Source organism: Schistocerca nitens, chromosome 8 (genome assembly GCF_023898315.1).
Source record: "Schistocerca nitens isolate TAMUIC-IGC-003100 chromosome 8, iqSchNite1.1, whole genome shotgun sequence".
NCBI lineage: Eukaryota > Metazoa > Arthropoda > Insecta > Orthoptera > Acrididae > Schistocerca > Schistocerca nitens.
This window is the reverse complement of record NC_064621.1, coordinates 125,300,874-125,325,596: the sequence shown is the minus strand read 5'-3', so window position 1 is coordinate 125,325,596 and position 24,723 is coordinate 125,300,874. Positions and strand designations below refer to the sequence as shown.

General features: G+C 47.0%; 1 protein-coding gene across 1 annotated transcript in view; it reads right to left on the bottom strand.

Annotated features, from left to right (window-relative positions):
- LOC126199443 (gastrula zinc finger protein XlCGF8.2DB-like) overlaps nucleotides 1-23,134 on the bottom strand; it is a 37,022-nt gene extending 13,888 nt beyond the window's left edge. The window contains exons 1-2 of the mRNA XM_049936361.1: nucleotides 22,796-23,134; nucleotides 1,169-1,555 (exon numbers count right to left, since the gene is read on the bottom strand). Of these exons, the coding sequence (XP_049792318.1) occupies nucleotides 1,169-1,555; nucleotides 22,796-23,134 (726 nt within the window). The remainder of the gene's footprint in view (nucleotides 1-1,168; nucleotides 1,556-22,795) is intronic.
- Nucleotides 23,135-24,723: the final 1,589 nt, after the last annotated feature.

Sequence of the window (24,723 nt, the reverse complement as noted above, 5' to 3'; positions counted from 1 at the left end):
ACGCAGATTGTAAGTGTGTATTCGTCATAGACATACTGGCGTATCACCTGGCGCGATGGTATGGGGTGCCATTGGCTACACGTCTCGGTCACCTCTTGTTTGCATTGACGGCACTTTGAACAGTTGACGTTACATTTCAGATGTGTTACAACCCGTGGCTCTACACTTCATTCGATCCTTGCGAAACCCTACATTTCAGCAGGATTATGCACGACCGCATGTTGCAGGTCCTGTACTGGCCTTTCTGGATACAGAAAATGTTCGACTGCTGCCCTGGCCAGCACATTCTTCAGATCTCTCACCAAGTGATAACAATGGTGGCTGAGCAACTGGCCCGTCACAATACGCCAGTCACTACTCTTGATGAACTGTGGTATCGTGTTGAAGCTGCATGGTCAGCTGTGCCTGTACACGCCACCCAAGCTCTGTTTGAGTCAATGCCCAGGCGTGTCAAGGCCGTTATTACGGCCAGAGGTGGTTGTTCTGGGTACTGATTTCTCAGGATCTATGCACCCAAATTGCGTGAAAATGTAATCACATGTCAGTTCTAGTATAATATATTTGTCCAATGAATATTCGTTTATCATCTGCATTTCTTCTTGGTGTAGCAATTTTAATGGCCACTAGTATATATGAGAGAGAAAGCAGAATACATCAACGATATTGGTATAAAAACGAGAAACATAATTATAAAATGTATTGACATCACTAATTTCTAGGTGTTTTAATGATACAGGAATAAGATTACAGGCCAAAGGGTAATTCCATGAAGGATGAAGATAGATATTCATATTTTCCACTCCTAGTACAGTGTCTACATACATAATTGTCTTTTTAGTATTTAACTTTGTGACCAGATGTCCTTGCTGAAGCCACAGTCGCCAAGGTAACATGAGAGAGAGAAAGTCTGAGAGCCATCTGTTTGTGTATCACGTAAATTTTGTTTTGTGAGTTATCGTCTCATAACTCCTTGTGTATCATATTCTCCGATATGGAGTCTTGGCGTCAGCCCAGCATTTGCCTAAACAAGCCTGGGAAACTGCCTGACACGAACTAGCTCACTGCACGTTACAGTATACGAGTAGATCTGTTTCGAAAAGGCGCAGAAAAGTATTAGCTACCCAAAGTAGAAATAAACTGGAAGTAAACCACGTCCTCGGAAACGTACCTCACAGGTAAATGGCTTCTCACCGGTGTGCGTGCGCATGTGCTGGATGAGCAGCGTCTTGCGCGTGAAGGCCTTGTCACATAGTGTGCAGACATGAGGTCGCAGTCCTGTGTGTGTGCGCATGTGCGTGTTGCAGGTGACGCGCTGGTTGAAGCGCCGCCCGCATTCTGCGCACGCATACTCTTTCCGGTTGCGGTGGATCTTCATGTGTGAGCTGAGGTAGCCGCCGTTGTTGAACACCTTGCCGCACTCTGGACACACCGCCGCGAACTCTTGCGTTCCCGCGTGCACCGACACGTGGTACTTGTAGTTGCGCACCTGGGTGAATGCTTTACCGCATTCGGCGCACTGGAACGGCTTTTCTCCAGTATGCGTGCGTGCGTGCACCTGCAAAGCAGAATACAATGTATTTGAGGGCGCTCTTCTAGGCTGTATGATTCATTTGTAAATTTCATTTACTTCTGCAGTACGAAAGCTGCTGAATATTTGTCATTAGCCTTTCGTCTGATACGACGTCATCCTCCATCTATTTCTTTACGCTATGTAGTGCTGCCAAAATACTAATCACCCTAGAAACATCATGCTAATAACGACTAATACGCTTCCAACCTACGTAATGACCTAGTTTTGACGACGAAACGACACCAGAAGACTGTTCAGTTATGCCATATACAGCAGAAATACAGCATAACATTAAATCTCGGGGGCTACCAAATTGCGAGGTCGCTGTCTGCTACCATTCAATAGAGGTTCCAAATACTACACACTTTTTCTGTGGCATAAATGTAAAACCATATATGTTTTTCTTCCTTTCTTGAACTTGTGAGTGTGAGAACACATTGTGCTCCTGCCGGAGATAAAACGAGTACAATATGGATTTGTTATAAAATTTTATAGGATTAGAACATGAACGACTTATTCTCGGTTATCTGTGTGGTTACTAGATTTTTTTTTTTTATTTCTTGCGTGCCTGAGTGCTTACTAGCCACAGTCTAGTGTTCTAATAACCATCTTTCTTATGAATAGAGGTTGTGATTCCTTTGTTCCGACATGAGCTGAGTTCGTGACCCTTCTTTCACAGCTCCAGGCTGTTGTGGATGGACCTGACTGTGGGGGAAAGAACGTGGGAATTTGAGAAAGTCCAGCACGTGTCACATGACTCCGATCGCTGCACTGCTGTCTGTGGCTGCCTAGGGTAATGACCGTAGTGGGAAAGACCCCTCACCTGTGGTCGAATGAGAAATCATCCATACGATGAGCTGGTTTCAGGTGGTGTCTGTGGCTGTGAATACCCCTGAGTCAGATGCAGGCCCTCACCCTGTTCCAGAAGAAGCCCCTTGCCCTGAAATGTCTGGGCATTTAAAGAGGGTCGGAATCCTGTTTGTTGGGAGCGCCATCATTATGCATGTAATGGCGCTGACTCCTGTTTGCATCTCTTGCGTGATGAAGGTGTAATTCACCATCTTTAGCATCGTCAACAGAACGGACAGTGGTCCTTTGGCGCTAAGCCAATTAAATTAGAGGCTCAGGTAGGTCTGCGACCGTGTAGGCTGCAGATTCGCCGTATGCTGGTGGGTTTTCAGATTCTGCTTGATACAGGGCTATTACAAATGATTGAAGCGATTTCATAAATTCACTGTAACTCCATTCATTGACATATGGTCACGACACACTACAGATACGTATAAAAACTCATAAAGTTTTGTTCGGCTGAAGCCGCACTTCAGGTTTCTGCTGCCAGAGCGCTCGAGAGCGCAGTGAGACAAAATGGCGACAGGAGCCGAGAAAGCGTATGTCGTGCTTGAAATGGACTCACATCAGTCAGTCATAACAGTGCAACGACACTTCAGGACGAAGTTCAACAAAGATCCACCAACTGCTAACTCCATTTGGCGATGGTATGCGCAGTTTAAAGCTTCTGGATGCCTGTGTAAGGGGAAATCAACGGGTCGGCCTGCAGTGAGCGAAGAAACGGTTGAACGCGTGCGGGCAAGTTTCACGCGTAGCCCGCGGAAGTCGACGAATAAAGCAAGCAGGGAGCTAAACGTACCACAGCCGACGGTTTGGAAAATCTTACGGAAAAGGCTAAAGCAGAAGCCTTACCGTTTACAATTGCTATAAGCCCTGACACCCGATGACACAGTCAAACGCTGTCAATTTTCGGCGCGGTTGCAACAGCTCATGGAAGAGGATGCTTTCAGTGCGAAACTTGTTTTCAGTGATGAAGCAACATTTTTTCTTAATGGTGAAGTGAACAGATACAATCTGGGCGGTAGAGAATCCTCACGCATTCGTGCAGCAAATTCGCAATTCACCAAAATTTAACGTGTTTTGTGCAATCTCACGGTTTAAAGTTTACGGCCCCTTTTTCTTCTGCGAAAAAAACGTTACAGGACACGTGTATCTGGACATGCTGGAAAATTGGCTCATGCCGCAACTGGAGACCGACGGCGCCGACTTCATCTTTCAACAGGATGGTACTCCACCGCACTTCCATCATGATGTTCGGCATTTCTTAAACAGGAGATTGGAAAACCGATGGATCGGTCGTGGTGGAGATCATGATCAGCAATTCATGTCACGGCCTCCACGCTCTCCCGACTTAACCCCATGCGATTTCTTTCTGTGGGGTTATGTGAAAGATTCAGTGTTTAAACCTCCTCTACCAAGAAACGTGCCAGAACTGCGAGCTCGCATCGACGATGCTTTCGAACTCATTGATGGGAACATGCGCCGAGTGTGGGAGGAACTTGATTATCGGCTTGATGTCCGCCGAATCACTAAAGGGGCACATATCGAACATTTGTGAATGCCTAAAAAAACTTTTTGACTTTTTGTATGTGTGTGCAAAGCATTGTGAAAATACCTCGAATAATAAAGTTATTGTAGAGCTGTGAAATCGCTTCAATCATTTGTAATAACCCTGGTACATGAGTTATCACCTACACATAGAAAGTGGCTACACAGGTAGCGGGGGCTGTATGGAGGGGACTGTGTGGATTTTAGGTTAGAGGGTCTGAGGAATCTACTGAAACGGCGTAGCTCTATTGGGCTACCTCCAGTAACCTATCTCAGATGTGTAAGGCTCGACTCTTTTTATCTTTGGTGAGAAACGGTAATACTGTACTCGAAAGGAAGGCAGGGTACTTAACTAATTAATTTATTTATAGCTCAGTTGGGCTATCTCCAGTAACCTAAATCAGAGATCTGTGTGTTTGCCTCGAATGCAGGAACCGACTGAGCTAGTCCACACCAATTCCAACAGATGGCACTGTTGGCCTCCACACACCTCACCGCACTCCTATTATGTAACCCACTGTCACCACCACCACCCCCATGGAAATGGTGGGAAACTGTCAGTCTCTGTCCAGCTGCCAGAGAGGATGATTAGAATTCTGTACTTTATTTATTTTTGCTAGGGAACTGAAGTAAAGATGGCTACTAATTACATATCTATATACATCGTGCTGCACAATGAGGGCCTAAAATCGCAATATGGCTCAAAATTGACGATGTTACTCAACCGGCTCTGTGCTGCTGGAAAAATAAGTTGACGATACCACTTGAAACTCTTGGCAGGTGGACTCAAAATAAGTAATAACCATACATAGGACGCTCCCTTCACCTACAAGTCGAAATAAATATCTTTTCTCCATTTGTGAACTGGTAGATAACTAAAATGATAACTGAAACAACTCCCTAAACTGGTATATGCATAGAAATTATGGAGAAACAAGAACTGCAGAGATGTTAAAAAATCGGAGTACACACATCTGCTACTGTAGTGTTCATCACTTAAATGAAACGTTTAGTGGGCTTGGTGTATATTTGTTGCAGGGTTCAGGAATGTTAAGGCACCTATTTTTTATTTTCTTCACTTACCGAAGCCCAGTTCTACAATGGAAAAGTCACAATGGTGTCGTCACAGATAGGAAAATCAGAACTAGATATCACGAGAAAAACACACACACACATAGCATATCGGATGTTAAAAGATTCTCCTAGAATTCGAAGCACTGTTCTATAGGCAAGAGAAATGGGTGGAATTTTCGGTAAATTTCGGTGTGTTACAGCTACTGCTCCGGAGCTCTGATGGCTGGTGGGAGACAGCAGCCCACGTGTCTAAACCAGAGAAGGCTGGTCTGCTTGCACGAGTCTCTGTAAACTTGAACAAAGAAGACATCACGCGACTCCCTCGCGTCACAGAACATTCCATAGATGCCTCGTTTCGTCCCTGGCTTCTTCGAACCAGTCTGTACAGACTCCTATACCTCCCCACAATAAATGTCTTATGACTCTCTGACGTAAAGGAGCTTCCTGTGGATGGTGCTTGCTGTTTGGTTCTTACCGAATTTACCTGGCAAAATGCTGCTGCTGATGTGGGAGGACTGACGACCACTTTCTATGGACGGACAAATTACGAGAAATTCAGCGGGAATTTTTTTACAGATTGAAAAATACATACAGCAGTCTTATTGCATTGCCAATAGATGATAAAATAAGGACAATATTGCCAAAGACACTAAGCCCATTACACTGCTCTGCTACTGAATCTTTTTGTCGTGAAACCGATCTCCAACATGGCTGTGTCATCTAAAACGATTGTACCACCATGCCGTTGTATTAAACAGAGTTCATATTTGGCACATACAAAATCATCACTTCTGCATATAGCTATTAACTGCCCGGCGTCCTACATATGCCACGAAGACACACAGATCCCAAAAACAGAAGCACATGCGCTGTATATAGTCGCGGTTTTAGATATCCCCAGCAAGGTTGGTCATCGTGCGTCGTGACCAACGGTCATGAGACAATTTCCCCTCACATGTTCAGGCCTGTTGCATGATAAGGGCTACCTCTACAGACAGCGGCCATTTTCCGATCTGGTGTAAAAAACTTGGGCTAGTTCCTGCAGCATGAAGGCATCCACTAGCAGTACTTTTTCTGGCTTGTCCTACTTGCTGCCATAGTTTCTGCAACGAGTTACGATCATTTTCAGACTCTGTGATTACCAGAATATTTAATTTCTAAGCTCTGTCGATGAGAACTGAGCCACAGTCGCGGATTAATTTACCGGTCTTGAAACCGATATCAGTTGCAATATCCGCTTTTACATGCCAAAAAACGACGACATTTGTAACATTTTTATGCTGGAATTGTCGAGAAGCATGTTAAAATTTCCATAATTTTACATATTTTTACACGATTTGCCGGCATATCATAGCATTTATGCGACTATACTCGATTTCAACCATATGTATGCAACTGATCGCTTGCACAGTATAATTCTGAAGATAAAGATTGGAAATTATATCTTTAGAGAGAGAAAACAGTAGGGTGGGATGTGCTACAGACTTTTCAGTAACCAGAAACGTATCTCGTCAGCAAAGACTTTTTTGCGAATACTCTGCAATAGAGGAAACTGGTAGTTCCAGTCGTATTTTTCATTAAGGATTACCGATTTCACTTATACAGTAGTTTCCAGATCAACTATACAACAGATTGTAGATCATCCTTGCACATTACAAAGTCAACTAAGGTCTTTATATTCGTAATCATATGAGTTTCTCATGTCTGGAGAACCTGCAAATGTGTGCTCCACTGGTGCCTGACAATCTTGATCGAAACAAAACTTTAAGTCTATTTTCTCTCAACTAAATAAAGACAGGAAATGTATAGAATGCCAGTAGTAGTCGAACAAGTGACTTTTGAAACTTTTTGACCTGTTGGACAGGGAGAGAGAGAATCTTCTAACAACTTGTCTCATTACAGTCCTAACAGAGAAGTGTGATGTCACTAGCAATCACTCGCAGATCGACGACGGACTCAAGAACAGGACGCTTCATGCAAGCAATTAAACGTGTTTCTCGGAAAGGCTGACCCCCCCCCCTCCCCCGGGTAAAATAGTGAAATATCTGACTGTTCTTCATGGATGAAGAGACTGAACAGTCAGTAACAGTATCCTTTCAAACATTTCTGGATGTACGGGTACTGTCTGAAAGTGGTCAATGGCTAAGTATAGTCAAGCTCATGTAGGGAAAATATTAGATTGATCAAAGCTACCCTCCGACGCTTCACACTGCTGATAGCTCTATTCATCCTCATACTCACACATGTCGGAAACGCTTAGTATTGTAATATGTTCTCCTGTGCATATTGGCATTCATAAGATTTAGTATTATGCGTTAAGCGATTGTTAATTCGTCTTAAGGTTTTACAGAAGAATTTCTCAGCGTCCCTTCAGTTAGTAAGTTACACTGTTCAAGTGTACTCTTCGACTCACTTCACTGCTGATACCGTCATATCTATACTCGTCAGAAACTTTAATGGACTGTCATTTGTTGGATTTAGTATCATGTGGGAGATGTTCACAATACTGCTCTCGAAAAAATTGATAGGAACGTTGCATTGCCGTATAATGTAATCGATGCGAATTTCACTCAAAAATCCTTTCTAAATGCACTTACAGATCGTGATCAAAGATAACCCAGAGCTGGCCGCAGACAGCGAGCGTGGCCCCAACTGATGGGTGAGACGGCATGCGGAGTACTGTTATGATTTCAGTAGATTAATGTGGTCCATTCAACTGGATCCAAATACAAATATACACTCTGCCTCACGTGCAAAGATGGACGAGAGCTGGTCTAGAACAACAGCGATGTTTCACAACACCTAACGTGTGTAGGCGTGTGTGTGTGTTGGGGGGGATCCATGTGTGTGTGTGTGTGTGTATGTGTGTGTGTGTGTGTGTGTGTGTTATGTGACCAGCGGTCCTCTCCTTTTGTGAATAATGGACTCTGTCGATCATTTTGACAAAGTGAGATACAGCTCGCTAAACTCTCCATTGTCAAAACTTTCAACAGTAGCCTTCAACAATACATCTAATGCTGGATGCTTTCCGAGCACACACAGAGAGAGAGAGAGACAGAGGGAGAGAGAGAGAGAGAGAGAGAGAGAGAGAGAGAGAGAGGTAATAGCTGTCGAAAATAAACAGTTCTTTGCAAACATAATTCCTGTGTGGAATATCTCGTGAACAGTTAAGCTTCTGACTTCAAAGACGTTCTTGAACGCTGAGGAAAAATGCTTTCTGCAAATCAACACATACTGGCCCTGTGGACAATAGCAAAGTACCTGTCTGCTGACCACCCTTTCTTACATGTATATGCAGCAACATACTGTTAGCATCTGAGGAAACATGTTCTCACATTGCTAAAGTATCATGGAAATCCTATACAGCAGCATCATAGGCTATACTTCCTCTAAGCATTGTCTCACCCGGTAAAAAAGAGATCTGTTATTGTATGTTATGTCCAGCAATAAAAAAACGCCTGATTACCGCTGCAACTCACGAATCATATCAGTGGCCGCCGCCGACCTCCGTCACGAAGTTCAAAGTGTATGGTGCATAGTGGAAACATTCGTATCTTTATTCAAACAAATACCTTGCAGGAGGTGCACAGTAGCAACCCTTGTATCTTTATTAAATAAAGATACAAGTACCTTGCGAAGTTCACGATCAGCACACTGATTTAACTCTGAAATTCTCTGACTTGGAGGTGAAGAAAGCGTCCTGTGTAGAGTTACTACTTATTCTGAGTCTACCTGCTACTAGCTTCAATTGGTATTGTGAAATTTTCTTTCATCACAATAGCACCAATTGTGTGCCGTCGTCAATTTTGAGCCATACTGCGATTTTAGGCACTCATTGTATACCTCTGTGCATATAGATGAGTAATTAATAGCCATCTTTACTTCAGTTTACCACCAAAATAAATAAAGTGCACTAATCTAACTGTCCTCTCTGGCAGCTGGACAGAGACTGACAGCTACAGCCATTTCCAGAGGGTTGAGTGGAGGTTGGGGGACGTCATAGGAGTGGGGAGATGTGTGGGATAGGCCAACAGTGCCCTCTGGTGGATGTAGTGTGAATTAGCACAGTCCCTGCGCGTTGAGTCGAACGCACACACTACCGAATTACATTACTAGAGGTTGACCTACTGAGGTACAAATAAATAAATTAATAAAATACCCTGCCTTCCTCCCCAGCTTTGAATTACTGTTTCCCACCAAAAACAAATAACCTTCCTTTGTGGCAGCAGGGCAGAGAACGACAGTTTCCTTGCATTTCCAGCGGGTAAGATCATAGCAGATATGTAGGGATGGACGACGTCACAGGAGTGGGAGAGAATTGGGGAGGATTAGATTAGTGGAGATAACCGAATTGTTCTATTTTTCCACCAAAATTTGAATTTCCTGCCATAACATTAGAGTCAATTTGGTACATGTATGTCTCGCATCTTGGATCCGTCATCTTCGATAAATTTCACAACAATGCAACCTCCAGCTGAAACAGCGTAGCCATACTACTCTCGACTTCTGTCACTCTTACTGTGTAAGCATGACCACATGTGATTTAAATTCAAAGAAGTAGTATCGAAGCCAGTTGAGAGATATGCACTAAATAAATTAATAAGAGACAGTACTGATCCGCCATGTTACACGAAATGGGACAGAACACTATCGCAGAATCAACGAAAAAGGTATAACAAATTTAAAAGAAAGTAGAACCCACAAGATTGGCTAAGTTTATAGAATCTCTAAATATAGCCCCAACTTCAGTGCGAGGTAATTTTAATCGTTTCCACAGCGGAACACTGTCTCGAAATCCGCCAAAAACCCAATGGGATTATGGTCGTAAGTAAAGTACATCAGCATCAAGATGCAATCAATACGTTCAGTGGGTGATAACAATGGTGATGTTGTTGATGATGAGACTGATGACCTCAGATGTTAAGTCCCAGAGTACTTAGAGCCATTTGCTGATGACAATACGACTAAATCAAAAATACCTACACCGTTTTCGGAAAGTCCTTCACCGAAGAATTCGAAGTAATACTCTTAGATTCGCATCAAGAACGACTAAAATTATGAGTAACATATAAATATATATCCTTGGTGTATCGAAGCAGCTTATATTACTAAATGGAGGCCAGGCCTCCGGTCCAGATTGTAAACCAGTCAGGTTCCTTTCAGAGTATGCTCCACAAGTATCAATCATACGCAATCGCTCGCTCGTCGAAAGATCCGTATCTAAAGACTGCGAAGTAGCGCAGCTTACAACAGTAACCAAGAAAGGAAGTATGAGTAATCCGCTGAATGACAGATCCATATCGCTAACGTCGATTAGCAGTAAGATTTTGGAACATATACTGTGCTCGAACGCTGTGAAATACCTCGAAGAAAACGATTTACTGACAAACAGCCAACACGGGTTCAGAGAATATCTTTCTTGTGACACACAACTAGCTCCTAATTCCCAGGAACTAATGAGAGTTATCGACAGTGGATGTCAAGTTGGTTTTAAATTTTTAGATTTCTGGAAGGTTTTTGGCACTGTTTCTAGCAAAGCTACTTCTAATAAAACAGAGTTTCTATGGAGCATCGTCTCCTTTATGCGACTGGATTCGGGATTTCCTATCAGAGAGGTTACACCTCTTTGTAATTGACGGAAAGTCAACGAATGAAACAGAAACAATACTTGGCGTTCCACAAGGAAGTGGTATAGGACCTCTGCTGTTTCTCGTATGCATAAACGATTTAGGAGACAATCTGAACAGCCCATATAGATTATTTGCTGATGAAGCCGTCATTTTACGTCTGTGGAAGTCATCAGATGATCGGAACCAATTTCAAAATGGTCTAGACAAGATATCTGTATTGTGCGAAAAGTGGCATTTGACTTTCAATATTGAAAACTGTGAAGACATCCGCCTGAATACTCAAAGAAATCCGATAAATATCAGTTGCCCGATAAATCACAGAATTAGACCACTTAAACTAAATACGTAGGATTTAAATTACTAATAACTTAAACTGGAATGATCGCATAGATAACGTTGTGCGGAAATCAAACCAAAGACTGCTACTTAGAAAATGCAATAGGGCTGATTAACAACGCTTATCAATTCTCTTCTGGAGTATCGATGTGTGGTGTGGTATCCGCGCCAGTTAGGATGGTTGGAGAACATCGAAAAAAAAGGGGTAGCCTGTTTTGTATTGCCGCGAAATAGGGAAGAAAGTACCACGGATATGATATGCAAATTGGAGTGACGATTATTAAGACAAAGGCGTTTTTCGTTGCGATAGGATCTTCTCATGAAATTTCAGTACCACCTTTCTCCTCAGAGTGTGAAAATATTTTGATGGCGCCTACCTCGAAAGGGAGAATTGATCATCATAATAAAATAATAAAAATCAGAGCTTGCACGGAAAGATTTAAGCTTTCGGTTTTCCCGCGCGCTTTTCGAGACTGGAACGGTAGAGAAATTACTTGAAGAAGGTTCAATGAACTGTCTGCTTGGAACTTAATTGTGGATTGCACAGTAATCATGACGATGCAGATATAGACAGAGGTGCTACTGAAGCACTTGGTGAACTTATGCATGTATTGTTATGTAAATTGATGTTGCTCTTTAGATTATAATATTGCTTCAGTACGGTTTTAATACCCAGGAGCAGATATAGACTCAGATCACAATATAGTAGTGATGAAGAGTAGGCTGAAGTTCAAGACATTAGTCAGGAAGAATCAATACGCAAAGAAGTGGGATACGGAAGTACTCAGGAATGACGAGATACGTTTGAAGTTCTCTACGCTATAGATACAGCAATAAGGAATAGCGCAGTAGGCAGTACAGTTGAAGAGGAATGGACATCTCTAAAAAGGGCCATCACAGAAGTTGGGAAGGAAAACATAGGTACAAAGAAGGTAGCTGCGAAGAAACCATGGGTAACAGAAGAAATACTTCAGTTGATTGATGAAAGGAGGAAGTACAAACATGTTCCGGGAAAATCAGGTATTCAGAAATACAAGTCGCTGAGGAATGAAATAAATAGGAAGTGCAGGGAAGCTAAGACGAAATGGCTGCAGGAAAAATGTGAAGACATCGAAAAAGATATGATTGTCGGAAGGACAGACTCAGCATACAGGAAAGTCAAAACAACCTTTGGTGACATTGAAAGCAACGGTGGTAACATTAAGAGTGCAACGGGAATTCCACTGTTAAATGCAGAGGAGAGAGCAGATAGGTGGAAAGAATACACTGAAAGCCTCTATGAGGGTGAAGATTTGTCTGATGTGATAGAAGAAGAAACAGGAGTCGATTTAGAAGAGATAGGGGATCCAGTATTAGAATCGGAATTTAAAACAGCTTTGGAGGACTTACGGTCAAATAAGGCAGAAGGGATAGATAACATTCCATCAGAATTTCTAAAATCATTGGGGGAAGTGGCAACAACACGACTATTCACGTTGGTGCGTAGAATATATGAGTCTGGCGATATACCATCTGACTTTCGGAAAAGCATCATCCACACAATTCCGAAGACGGCAAGAGCTGACAAGTGCGAATTCTGACGTTACGGCTAATAATGGAAGCAAGGCTAAAGAAAAATCAAGACACGTTCATAGGATTTGTCGACCTGGAAAAAGCGTTCGACAATATAAAATGGTGCAAGCTGTTCGAGATTCTGAAAAAGTAGGGGTAAGCTATAGGGAGAGACGGGTCATATACAATATGTACAACAACCAAGAGGGAATAATAAGAGTGGACGATCAAGAACGAAGTGATCGTATTAAGAAGGGTGTAAGACAAGGCTGTAGCCTTTCGCCCCTACTCTTCAATCTGTACATCGAGGAAGCAATGATGGAAATAAAAGATAGGTACAGGAGTGGAATTAAAATACAAGGTGAAAGGATATCAGTGATACGATTCGCTGATGACATTGCTATCCTGAGTGAAAGTGAAGAAGAATTAAATGATCTGCTGAACGGAATGAACAGTCTAATGAGTACCCAGTATGTTTTGAGAGTAAATCGGAGAAATACGAAGGTAATGAGAAGTAGTAAAAATGAGAACAGCGAGAAACTTAACATCAGGATTGATGGTCACGAAGTCAATGAAGTTAAGGAATTATGCTACCTAGGCAGTAAAATAACCAATGACGGATGGAGCAAGGAGGACATCAAAAGCAGACTCGCTATGGCAAAAAAGGCATTTCTGGCCAAGAGAGGTCTACTAATATCAAATACCGGCCTTAATTTGAGGACGAAATTTCTGAGGATGTACGTCTGGAGGACAGCATTGTATGGTAGTGAAACATGGATTGTGGGAAAACCGGAACAGAAGAGAATCGAAGCATTTGAGATGTGGTGCTATAGACGAATGTTGAAAATTAGGTGGACTGATAAGGTAAGGAATGAGGAGGTTCTATGCAGAATCGGAGAGGAAAGGAATATGTGGAAAACACATAAGGAGAAGGGACAGGATGATAGGACATCTGCTAAGACATGAGGGAATGACTTCCATGGCACTAGAGGGAGCTGTAGAGGGCAAAAACTGTAGAGGAAGACAGAGATTGGAATACGTCAAGCAAATAATTGAGGACGTAGGTTGCAAGTGCTACTCTGAGATGAAGAGGTTAGCACAGGAAAGGAATTCGTGGCGGGCCGCATCAAACCAGTAAGTAGATTGATGACCAAAAAAAAAAAAAAAAAAAAAAAAAACGGTTTTAATATCCTGCACTTACATTTCAACAAGTTCGGCATGGTAGCATGGTAGAGTGTAACGTACGTATGAATTTTTTACGGAAGAAAGGAGACTCAAGGGCTAGAGGAGATTCGAGATGGTTTTCATATGACTAGAGACGCTCGACTGCGAGTTCAGTAATACTCGGGAAAAAGTCCGTCAGTGCTGGATGGAGTTGGTGTTCGGAAGGAGACATAATCGGTAGTTTAGAGTGTGCGGACGTTGTTATGTGCGAGGAAATGCGAGTCGAACGTGGAAAGCTGTTGAAGGTCATTGGTGCATTACTGTTACTACTGTTCGTTACATTCTGGTTCAAATGGCTCTGAGCACTCTGTGGTCATCAGTCCTCTAGAACTTAGAACTACTTAAACCTAACTAACCTAAGGACATCACACTCATCCGTGCCCGAGGCAGGATTCGTACCTCCGACCGTAGCGGTCGCGCGGTTCCGGACTGAAGCGCCTAGAACCGCTTGTCTACAGCGGCTGGCCGTTACATTCTGAGAGGAAAACTTAGTAGATAGACGCAGAAGAGGAAGCGCAAGAGTAGATGGCAACAGAAGAATAAAGAGAGTCAAACAAGAAGATGTTAGAAGATTCGTTGCACAAATCGACAGAAGGAAGAAGAAAGCCAAGAGACATCGAATTTTGTATAATCCGCAATTACAAGGCTAAGAGAGCTCATCGTAACTAACTCATTCAGCAAAACGAACAAATTGCATAATCATTATGGACTGAAAGAGAGATGTTGAATATCAGAGTTGTGAAGCACGTCGAGCTCTAGTGGACTGAACTGCGTGTTCGTAATTTTAATCCAACATTCTCCGCCACGCACCTTTCGAAACAGTTCAGGTTCAGTTTGCAGTGTTTTCTGCTAAGGAGAAGCGCGTCCTAGCTGCAATAATTATTTACTTTCAGTTTCTCTGCGTTTTTGGAAATCGACGAAATCGTCTTCACCATTATAGCAGTATCTCAGTGTTATTACCGGATTAACAGAGCGTCGACTCCAAAAACTACAGTGAAGTCTTTACAAGGTAGGAAGTATCTGAGCTGACATCTCTGAATTATCAACAGTCCACCGCCATTTGTGTTGAAGGGTCATCCAAATACAAAATTTCACTGATGGAAAAAAATCGCAAAACGTAAAAGAGATTAATGTAGAATAATGCTATTCCGGAAATACATTTGTGTACGTAACACGTTCAAGTGACTAACATCGCAAGATTGCAGGTTAACTCAAGCGCGAGGTAATTAGTTGGAAATGTGAAATGCTGGTACATTAATGACGGGTGTAGCTGCTAGAATACTGAATGCAAGCGTGCAAACGTGCATGCATTGTGTTGTATAGGTCCCGGATGTCGGTTTATGGGATGGAGTTCCATGTATGTTCCAGTTGGTCAGTCAATATAGGGAAGGTTAATGCTAGTTGTGGAAGACGCTGGAGCTGTCGCCTCATAATGTCCTATACGTAATCGATTGGCGACAGATCTGGTGACGGAGCAGGCCAAGACAACATATAAATACTCTGTAGAGAATGTTGGGTTTCAACAGCAGTTTGTGGGCGACCGTTATCCAGGTCTAAAACACCCCCTGCATTGTTGTTCTTGAAAGACAGCACTACAGGTCGAATCACCACAGAGGCGGGCAAATTTTTATACGGAGCGTGTGGGGTACCCACCAGAGCGCTACTGCTCTCATAAGAAGTCGCGCCCCAGACCATAATCCCAGGTGTTGGTCTGTGTTGTGTCTCACACACAGACATGTTAGTTACAGGCCCGCAACTGATCTCCTTCCAACGAAACACACGGCCATCGCTGGTACCGAGACAGAACCACCTTTTATCAGAAATCACAAGAGACCTCCACCCTCCCCCACAATGAGCTCTAACTGGACATCACTGAAGTCGCAGATCAGTGTGGTTTGGAATGCACGCTGTAGGGCGTCTGTCTCTGCCTCCGAGCTGTCCTTGAAGTAACCGATTTTTAATACGCTACTGGCCATTAAAATTGCTACACCACGAAGATGACGTGCTACAGACCCGAAATTTAACCGACAGGAAGAAGATACTGTGATATGCAAGTGCTTAGCTTTTCAGAGCATTCACACAAGGTTGGCGCCGATGACGACAACGTGCTGGCATGAGGGAAGTTTCCAACCGGTTTCTCATACACAAACAGCAGTTGAGCGGCGTTGCCTGGTTCAAAATGGTTCAAATGGCTCTGAGCACTATGGGACTTAACATCTGAGGTCATCAGTCCCGTAGAACTTAGAACTACTTAAACCTAACTAACCTAAGGACATCACACACATCCATGTCCGAGGCAGGATTCGAACCCGCGACCGTGGCGGTCGCGCGGTTCCAGACTGAATCGCCAAGAACCGCTAGGCCACACCGTCCGTTGCCTGGTGAAACGTTGTTGTGATGCCTCGTGTAAGGAGGAGAAATGCATGCCATCACGTTTCCGTCGGATTGTAGCCATTGCGGTTTATCGTATCGCGACATTGCTGCTCGCGTTGGTCGAGATCCAATGACTGTTAGCAGAATATGGAATCAGTGAGTTCAGGAGGCTAATACGGAACGCCGTGCTGGATCCCAACGGCCTCGTATAACTAGCAGTCGAGATGACAGGCATCTTATCCGCATGTCTGTAACGGATCGTGCAGCCACGCCTCGATCCCTGAGTAAGACAACAACCATCTGCACGAACAGTTCGACGATGTTTGCAGCAGCATGGACTATCAGCTCGGAGATCACGGCTGCGGTTACCCTTGACGCTGCATCACAGACAGGAGCGCCTGCGACGGTGTACTCAACGACGAACCTGGGTGCACGAATGGCAACACGTCATTTTTTCGGATTAATCAAGGTTCTGTTTACAGCATCATGATGGTCGCACCCGTGTTTGGCGGCATCGCGGTGAACGTACATTGGAAGCGTGTATTCGTCATCGCCATACTGGCGTATCACCCGGCGTGATGGTATGGGGTGCCATTGGTTACACGTCTCGGTCACCTCTTGTTCGCATTGACGGCACTTTGAACAGTGGACGTTACATTTCAGATGTGTTACGACCCGTGGCTCTACCCTTCATTCGATCCCTGCGAAACCCTACATTTCAGCAGGATAGTGCACGATCGCATGTTGCAGGTCCTGTACGGGCATTTCTGGATACAGAAAATGTTCGACTGCTGCCCTGGCCAACACATTTTCCAGATCTCTCACCTAGTGAAAACAATGGTGGCTGTGCAACTGGCTCGTCACAATACGCCAGTCACTACTCTTGATGAACTGTGGTATCGTGTTGTAGCTGCATGAGGCATGAGCAGCTGTACCTGTACACGCCATCCAAGCTCTGTTTGAGTCAATGCCCAGGCGTATCAAGGCCGTTATTACGGCCAGAGATGGTTGTTCTGGGTACTGATTTCTCAGGATCTATGCACCCAAATTGCGTGAAAATGTAATCACATGTCTGTTCTAGTATAATATATTTGTCCAATGAGTACCCGTTTATCATCTGCATTTCCTCTCGGTGTAGCAATTTTAATGGCCATTAGTGCAGTTTGTTGTGTCACTGTGGTTCCAACTGCTCCTCAGACTGCTGCTGAAGATGCATCACCATGGGCCAGAGCCATACGCCGAACAATATGGTTTTCTCTCTTAGTAGAGCTATGGGGCTGTCTGGAGCCCGGTCTTCTTGCGACTGTACATTCTCGTGATCACCGCTGCCAGAAAGCATGTACAGTGGGCGGATACATTCCTAACAAGTCTTTCTGTGGTATCGCAGAAGTAACATCCAGCTTCTCGGAGCCCTATTACACGTCACTCAAACTCAGTGAAGTGCAGACAATAGTCTCTTTCTCACCATAATTGGTTTCTTGACTAACATCAACTCATCACGTCCCATCTTAAAGATAAGTAACGCTCATACCCGTTACAGCGTTTATTTAAAGCAAGCCTGGTTGTCATCCTCATAGCGGCGTTACTAGCGCCGCTCTTATGTGACTGGCCTGAAATTTGAACAGACTTCATCTTTCATAGGAGGGTTGGAACTTAAATAGTGGCAACTGTTTATTTACAGCTCGTACTAAATAGATACGTGTTTCAAAGTTTTGCTGACCTTCAAAGTAGTCACCAGCATTGTGTATAACCCGTTGCTGGCGATGTGAAAGTCGTAGGATACTCTTAGGAGTCACAGTTGTGTTGACAGTTTGAATGACGCGGTCAATTTCCCGACGAAATTGTAGCAGTTCTGAAGCGCATGCCGTGAAGTGTTTCCTTCAGTTTAGAAATCGAGTTGAACTTACGAGGGCTGAAGTCAGGGGAGTGCAGTAGGTGGTATAGCACTTAGCAGCCCCATCAGTCAAACAAATCAGTAACAGCTTGCAATGTACGTGCTTGAGCAATGACCTGCTATATGATGGTCAAGTCCTTCAGAAAGTTTCATCACTTCTGTCTCTAAGCTGGTCGTAGGTTGTGTTCCAAAAATGAACGGCTTAGAGACAGAAGTGATGACACGTTCTGAAGGACCTGACCATCATTTTGCAGGACAATGCTCAATCATGTACAGTGCAAGCTGTTACTGATTTGTTTGACACCGAGCGAAGACACTGTCTGACTCTGACAGCCTGGCAGGGGAACTTGAACATCTACAAAAAGTGTTTGCTAACAACGGATTCTCATCCAGGGCCATCCGCAGAGCTCTACATGCCACCAGACGTCAGGATACACCGGAGAACGAGCAAGAAGAAGAAATCAAGAAGCTGGCATTTTTACCATATGCCGGGCCTGTTTCTGCCAAGATCAGCAGAATACTAATGAAACATAACATCAAGATTGTCTTCTGTCCACCTAGCAAAATCAGGGCTTTACTTGGAACAGTCAAAGATGACCTGGGATTAAGGAAGCCTGGCATTTACAATATTCCTTGTAAATGCGGTATGTCCTACATTGGCCAAACGACTAGAACGGTGGAAATCAGATGTAAGGAACACCAGCGACATACCAGTCTAAGGCAGGCCACAAAATCAGCAATAGCTGAACACTGCCTAGAGGTGGAACATTCCATGGATTATGAGAAGGTCATGGTCCAGACCCCCAGGTTCTGGGATAATGTCATCACTGAATCTATAGAGATAAAGATGGCACAAAACCTGATTAACCGGGAAGCAGGATACCAGCTAAGCACTGCATGGAACCCGGCATTTCAACTGCTGAAGCAATACCGGAGAAAATATATTTCCAACACCAACAACGAGCCTCAGACATTCGCACACTGCGGGCACGAACCAAGTAGCCTCAGCCGCAGTAGGAGGCGGCCAGAGCGGGCGCGGACGGAATAGGGAACGTCCAGAGGGGCAGGGGAGAGCCATTCGCGGGCGCGGACCGAAAAGGGAACACCAGAAGGCCACGAACGCAGATGGAGGCGGCCAGAGCGGGCGCGGACGGAATAGGGAACGTCCACTGTCACTGTCACTGTCACTTATCCATACGGGTCTGCCCTGACCCGTGTTGGGAGCAGGCTAAGCATACACTGCTGTTCCTGCATAATCCTGCATCTGTGGAGTGGCTTCCTCACGGTACGGATTGGCCTGAGGTGTTTCCTGGGGTGGAGTTGTCCTCACTCTGCCACGAGATATTAACCTCGTAACAGGTAAGGCCAACGCGTCGTTGGCCTGTGGTGAATAGGATGGCCCAAGTCCCTAATGAACCTATTGTCGGACTGTACAGTCCGATCATAGAAGAGCCGCGCCGATTGTTTAAATCGGTCGCGGAGGAAGGGGATGCCGGTTTGGCGGTGTAGCCGAGCGGCCGAATAGAGCCTCGGTAGGCGCAGAGCGAGCTTGAGCGCCCTGTTCTGCACCCTCTGCAGCTTGTTGATGTGTGTGTCGGCTGCGTTGCCCCAGACCACGGCCGCATATTCCAGCACTGGACGAACCAGCGCCAGGTGCAGCGTGATGCCGTGGTGGGGAGGCAAGGCAGACGACGGGTTGAGCAGAGGGTACAGAACGCGTAGGCGCCCTATTGCTCTGCCCCTGACGTCCTCGATGTGGACTTTCCACGTTAGCTTCTGGTCGAGAATGACTCCCAGGTAGCGGCTTCATGGGACGGGGCTTCCCATGACGGTGACTGGCGGAAGATCTGGTGGCAGTGGTCTTCGTGTGAACACCACTGCCTGGCTCTTCGCCGTATTCTGTTTCAGGCGCCACTTGGTCGACCACGCACCAAGGGCCTCACATCCACGCTGGAGCAGGCGGCGCATCTCGACTGCCTTCATACTCCGCACGAATAGCGCTGTGTCGTCGGCGTAGAGTGCCAACTTCACCGGCGCCACGCGCGGAGCGTCGGCCGTGAATAAGGAGTAGAGCAGGGGGCCGAGAACGGACCCCTGCGGCACTCCAGCACGGATGGGTCGGTGCGGACGTGGAAAGTCCTGTCGGCCAGATACGACCGGAGTAGGACCCCGTGCGACGTCGGGACCCCGTGCACAAAAAGTTTGTACACGAGGCCGTCGTGCCACACGGAGTCGAATGCCCTGGAGACGCCGAGGAACACCGCCCCAAGGTATCCCCGCGTCTCCAGGGCGCGCATGGCCTCTTCCACCAGCCGCATCAGCTGATGGACCGTGGAGTGACCCCTACGGAAGCCGAACTGCTCATCCAGTATCACTCCTTCTGCTGTCACGTGGCGAAGCAGGCGCCTGGCGTAGAGGCGCTTGAACACTTTGGAGAGGGCCGGTAGCAGACTGATGGGTCTGTAATTGGCAGCGTCACGCGGGTCCTTGTTCGCTTTGGGGATGGCCACCACCTCTGCATGTTTCCACACAGAGGGGTAGACACCCGAGCGAAGGACCTGGTTGAAGATACCCGCCAGCAGCGGATGGGCCCCTGCTGGAAGGTTCCTCAGCAGGTGGTTGGTAACCCCATCAGCGCCTCCGACCTTCCTAGTATTGAGCGCCTTCAGCTGTGCGGCCACCTCCGCCTCGGAGATGGCTTCGATGACGTCCCCGTCGTCCCTTGCCTCCAGGAACACTGGAAGTTGCTCGGCTACCCGCTGGATGTGCTCTTCATCCAGATTGTCGTCCACCGGGGTGAATGACGATTGGAATTGGTCCGCCAGGACACCTGCTTTTCCGTCTGGGCTGCAGACAACGTCTTGCCCAACCAGTATTGGTGGTATGCGCCTGTCGTCGGCGCAGGAACGACTTCACCGTGCGCCAGATGCTGCCGTCCTCTGGGTTGAGGGAGGCGACGAAGGCCGACCACACGCTGTTCCTGTGCACCTCAGCCGCTGCTTTGATGTCTCTCCCGGAACAGCCTGTTCTTCTCCCTGATTGCTTCCCGTATCGGAAGCGGTAGGTTGAGGGGGGGGGGGGGGGGCTGAGTCGGCTGCGTGCAGTAGCTGGCGGGAGAGGACACGCAGAGTGGCGTCCGCGCCCACTGCGTCTGGGCCGGCCGAAGTGGCCGTGCGGTTAAAGGCGCTGCAGTCTGGAACCGCAAGACCGCTACGGTTGCAGGTTCGAATCCTGCCTCGGGCATGGATGTTTGTGATGTCCTTAAGTTAGTTAGGTTTAACTAGTTCTAAGTTCTAGGGGACTAATGACCTCAGCAGTTGAGTCCCATAGTGCTCAGAGCCACTGCGTCTGGATCGGGTGTGTCCACGATCGATTCCAGGACTATCTCCTGGAAGCGCTCGCAGTCCATGCGCCGGTACGTCTGTCGGCGTGGTGGCAGCGTGGCTCCGGCGACATCTATGTCGAAGACCACCGGCAGGTGGTCTGACGACAGTGCACACCGTGTGGAGGCGGTCGTGTGGTGCCCGATGCCTTTTATGACTGCGACATCGAGCACGTCCGGCCGTCCCCTGGCTGGGTAAATTGTGGGCTCCTGTGGGCCCAGGATCAGGACGCCGTTCCTCGCGGCAGCGCGAGAAAGTCGGCGGCCACTGACATTCGTGAGGCGGGAGTTCTATTCCGGGTGCTTCGCATTGAAGTCACCCGCAATGAACACCCTCCCCCCAACTGTCAGCAGCGCGTCGACGTCCGCCTCCTGGAGGTGTCCGCGTGGTGGCCTGTATACTGCCACGAACGCGATCTGCCCGGCTGTCGTGGTGACCGTCACCCCAGTGGCTTCCAGGGTTGCGAGGTCCGGAAGTTGCACCTGGTGGTGCCTGAGTGATGCACGTACATAGATGGCGGTGCCACCGCCGGCTGTTGGCCTGTCATTGCGGTAGTAAACATAGTTTGCTACACGCACGTGGACCCCAGGTTTAAGGTGAGTTTCGCCGACCAGGCAGTGGTCAGTGGCCTCGTCCTGCATGAACTGGCGAAACTCACCTTGTTGGGGGAACAGGCTGTTTGCGTTGAGGCCGCAAACGGTCAGTCCATGGATGAGTGGATTATCCATGGTGCGGCTTCATGGTGACGGTAGCAGCCTGGAGGGCCTCCGTGACTGCCGTGACTAGCACGGGCAGTTGTTGGAGCAGGGCAGAGAGAGAGCCCAGAAAGGCTCCCAGGTCTGCGGCTCGTGGTCCTGTTGATGGTGCAGGTACAGCCGCAGCGGCGGGCGCGGGGACGGCCGGGCGAGGCGTCGCCATCGCGTCCGTTCGCTGGACCGCGCGCCCAGCAGCCTGCGGCGCGGGAGTGTTGAGTGGACGGGCAGTGCGTCGTCCACCCTGGTGGTGGTCAGCCTGGGAGGCAGCCTGTGGGGCTGACGAGCCAGGCGCGGTGGATGGTGCGGTCTCGTTCGAGTCCCGTGGCGGAAGTGGCGGGAAGGCCGCTTGTCGTCTCGTGGTGGCGTCAGCGGACCCCCTTGGTGGCGGAGGCGTAGCTGGTGCCAGGTTGCACCTTCCTGGCGGGTGCTGATCGTCCGGTCTGCCGTGGGCGGCGGCGGGATGCAGCGCAGCCTCTGTAGCTCGCCACATGTGGCTCGCTACAGTTGCAGCACTTTGGCGCCTCCTCTCTCTTCTTCGTACAGTCCCGACTCTGGTGGGAGTCGGCGCACTTGACACAGCGGGCCGGCACGGAGCAGTAGCGAGCCACGTGGTCAAGGCCCTGGCAGGAGAAGCACTGGGCGCGCCTCCCCTTGGCCTTGAGCGGCTCCACTTCCACCCCAATTCGGGCCACCATCTGCAGCTGGAAGATTTTTCGGTTTTCGAAGTTGTCTGGGAGGACAACTAGGAAAAGAGGCATGTGTCGCCTCGTCCTGGGCGATTTCATGATGGTCACGGAGCTGGCCATGTAGCCCAGCCCCGCCAGTTCTTCTTTGAGGTGCGAGGGTTCCATTTTCAGCGGGAGGCGGCGGAAAACCACCTTCAGCTGCTTCACGGGCTCCGCATTATGTGTAAAGCACTGTAGCTTGTCGGTCTCAATGATCTTCATGGCTGCGCGGTAGTCATCCATGGTGGCGGTCGAAACCCGGTATAGGTCTCGCCCGAACATTTGACCTTGGCAGCGGACGCAACTGTCTGAAATTTATCAAGGAAGGACTTGTAAGTGCCCGTCCATGAGACAGTTATCGGTGGTGGGGCGGGTGCCCGCCTCTCGGGTGGCTCAGTGGCTTCCATGGCCCCTGGCTCGTCGACATCGACGAATGAGTTCGTCGTCGGGAGCGGCTGCACTGTTTGGAGCCCTTTGGCCCGAGCAGTGTGCCGCCGCTTCGGGACGGTGAACCCGTCTTCTGGTGTCTGGTCTGCCTCAGTGGGGGCAGGGTCGTCTGCCATCTTCTGCTTCTGGCTTCTCCTGCAAGCAGACTGAGAGAATGTGGAGGAGGCGTCCTCCTCTATTGCTGCCGGCCTCTTCCTTGAGGGCTGCGGTGCTGCCGTGGCTACCGCCTCGAGCAGGTCGCCAAGGTTGGCCTCTACGATAGTGTCGTCACGTGGCAGGACGGTGACGTCTGCTCTCGTCACGCCTGGCGGTACAGTTTCCGGTATATCTGTGGCCTCTTCACACCAGGAGGCCACGACCGTAGTTGGAGACGGCCAGAGTGGGCGCGGACGGAATAGGGAACACCTAGAGCGGCAGGATAGCGCGACTCGCGGGCGCGGACCGACTAGGGAACGGCAAACAGAACACCAGGCACCGGGCAGGCATAAATATGCGACCGGGTCCAGCGAGCAGCCAGTCTCAGGGAACACCTGATGAAGACGTCAAGTAATGACTTCGAAATATCGTGTTTGGAAGACGCTGATATCCGGCAGAAAACCCGATTTCCACGAGATGTCATCAAATCGCCGGGAAAGTCTAAGAAATTACATCAGTTTTATATATTAACAGGTGTTGTTTGAAATCAGTATACGAAAAAGTATCAGTCTGCCTAAGTTCTTGAGCTTGAATGACCATCATTTGTTATCAACATTCGTAAAATTGTCTGAATGTTAACTACATTTGTGTGTCAACTACGTCTACGGATTAGCGTGATAATATTACCGCTGACCCATACTGAATTTACTGAATTTAGATTACGTACAAGATAATCTTTAAATGCATTTCATCGACACTATATTGGGAGGCTACATCTTCTTCTTTAATCTGCTGCTGACTATTGAAATTAAATTTGAAGTTACTAACTGACAAAATGTTTTTGCAAATTAGTGCACGACGTAACGTGCAGTAAAAGGCTTTCGGACTTGCGAGATGTGCCTGGAAGATTTATGAATTGTTGTGTCACTGAAAACGTTGTCTTCCTTTAAAGTGATAAACTCTGAACAGCGAGAGAAACTGTTTTTTTTTTTATTTCCTGGCTTCGAATTTTATCTTAGCTTTAACTGAAGTAATCGCTTTCTTCAGCAGAATTTTCACCTTGCATTAAAATCTCTGAGGCTTACCGATCGTCCTTTTAGATTAATGAGACATTTGAAGGAAAAGTAAAGACAGTAATTCCGAAGTGTAATAACTCATACAGTTTCTTATAGTTTTCGATGGTCATTTAAGCATAGAGTAGTTTAAAGTGACGTATCTTAACGTTGCGC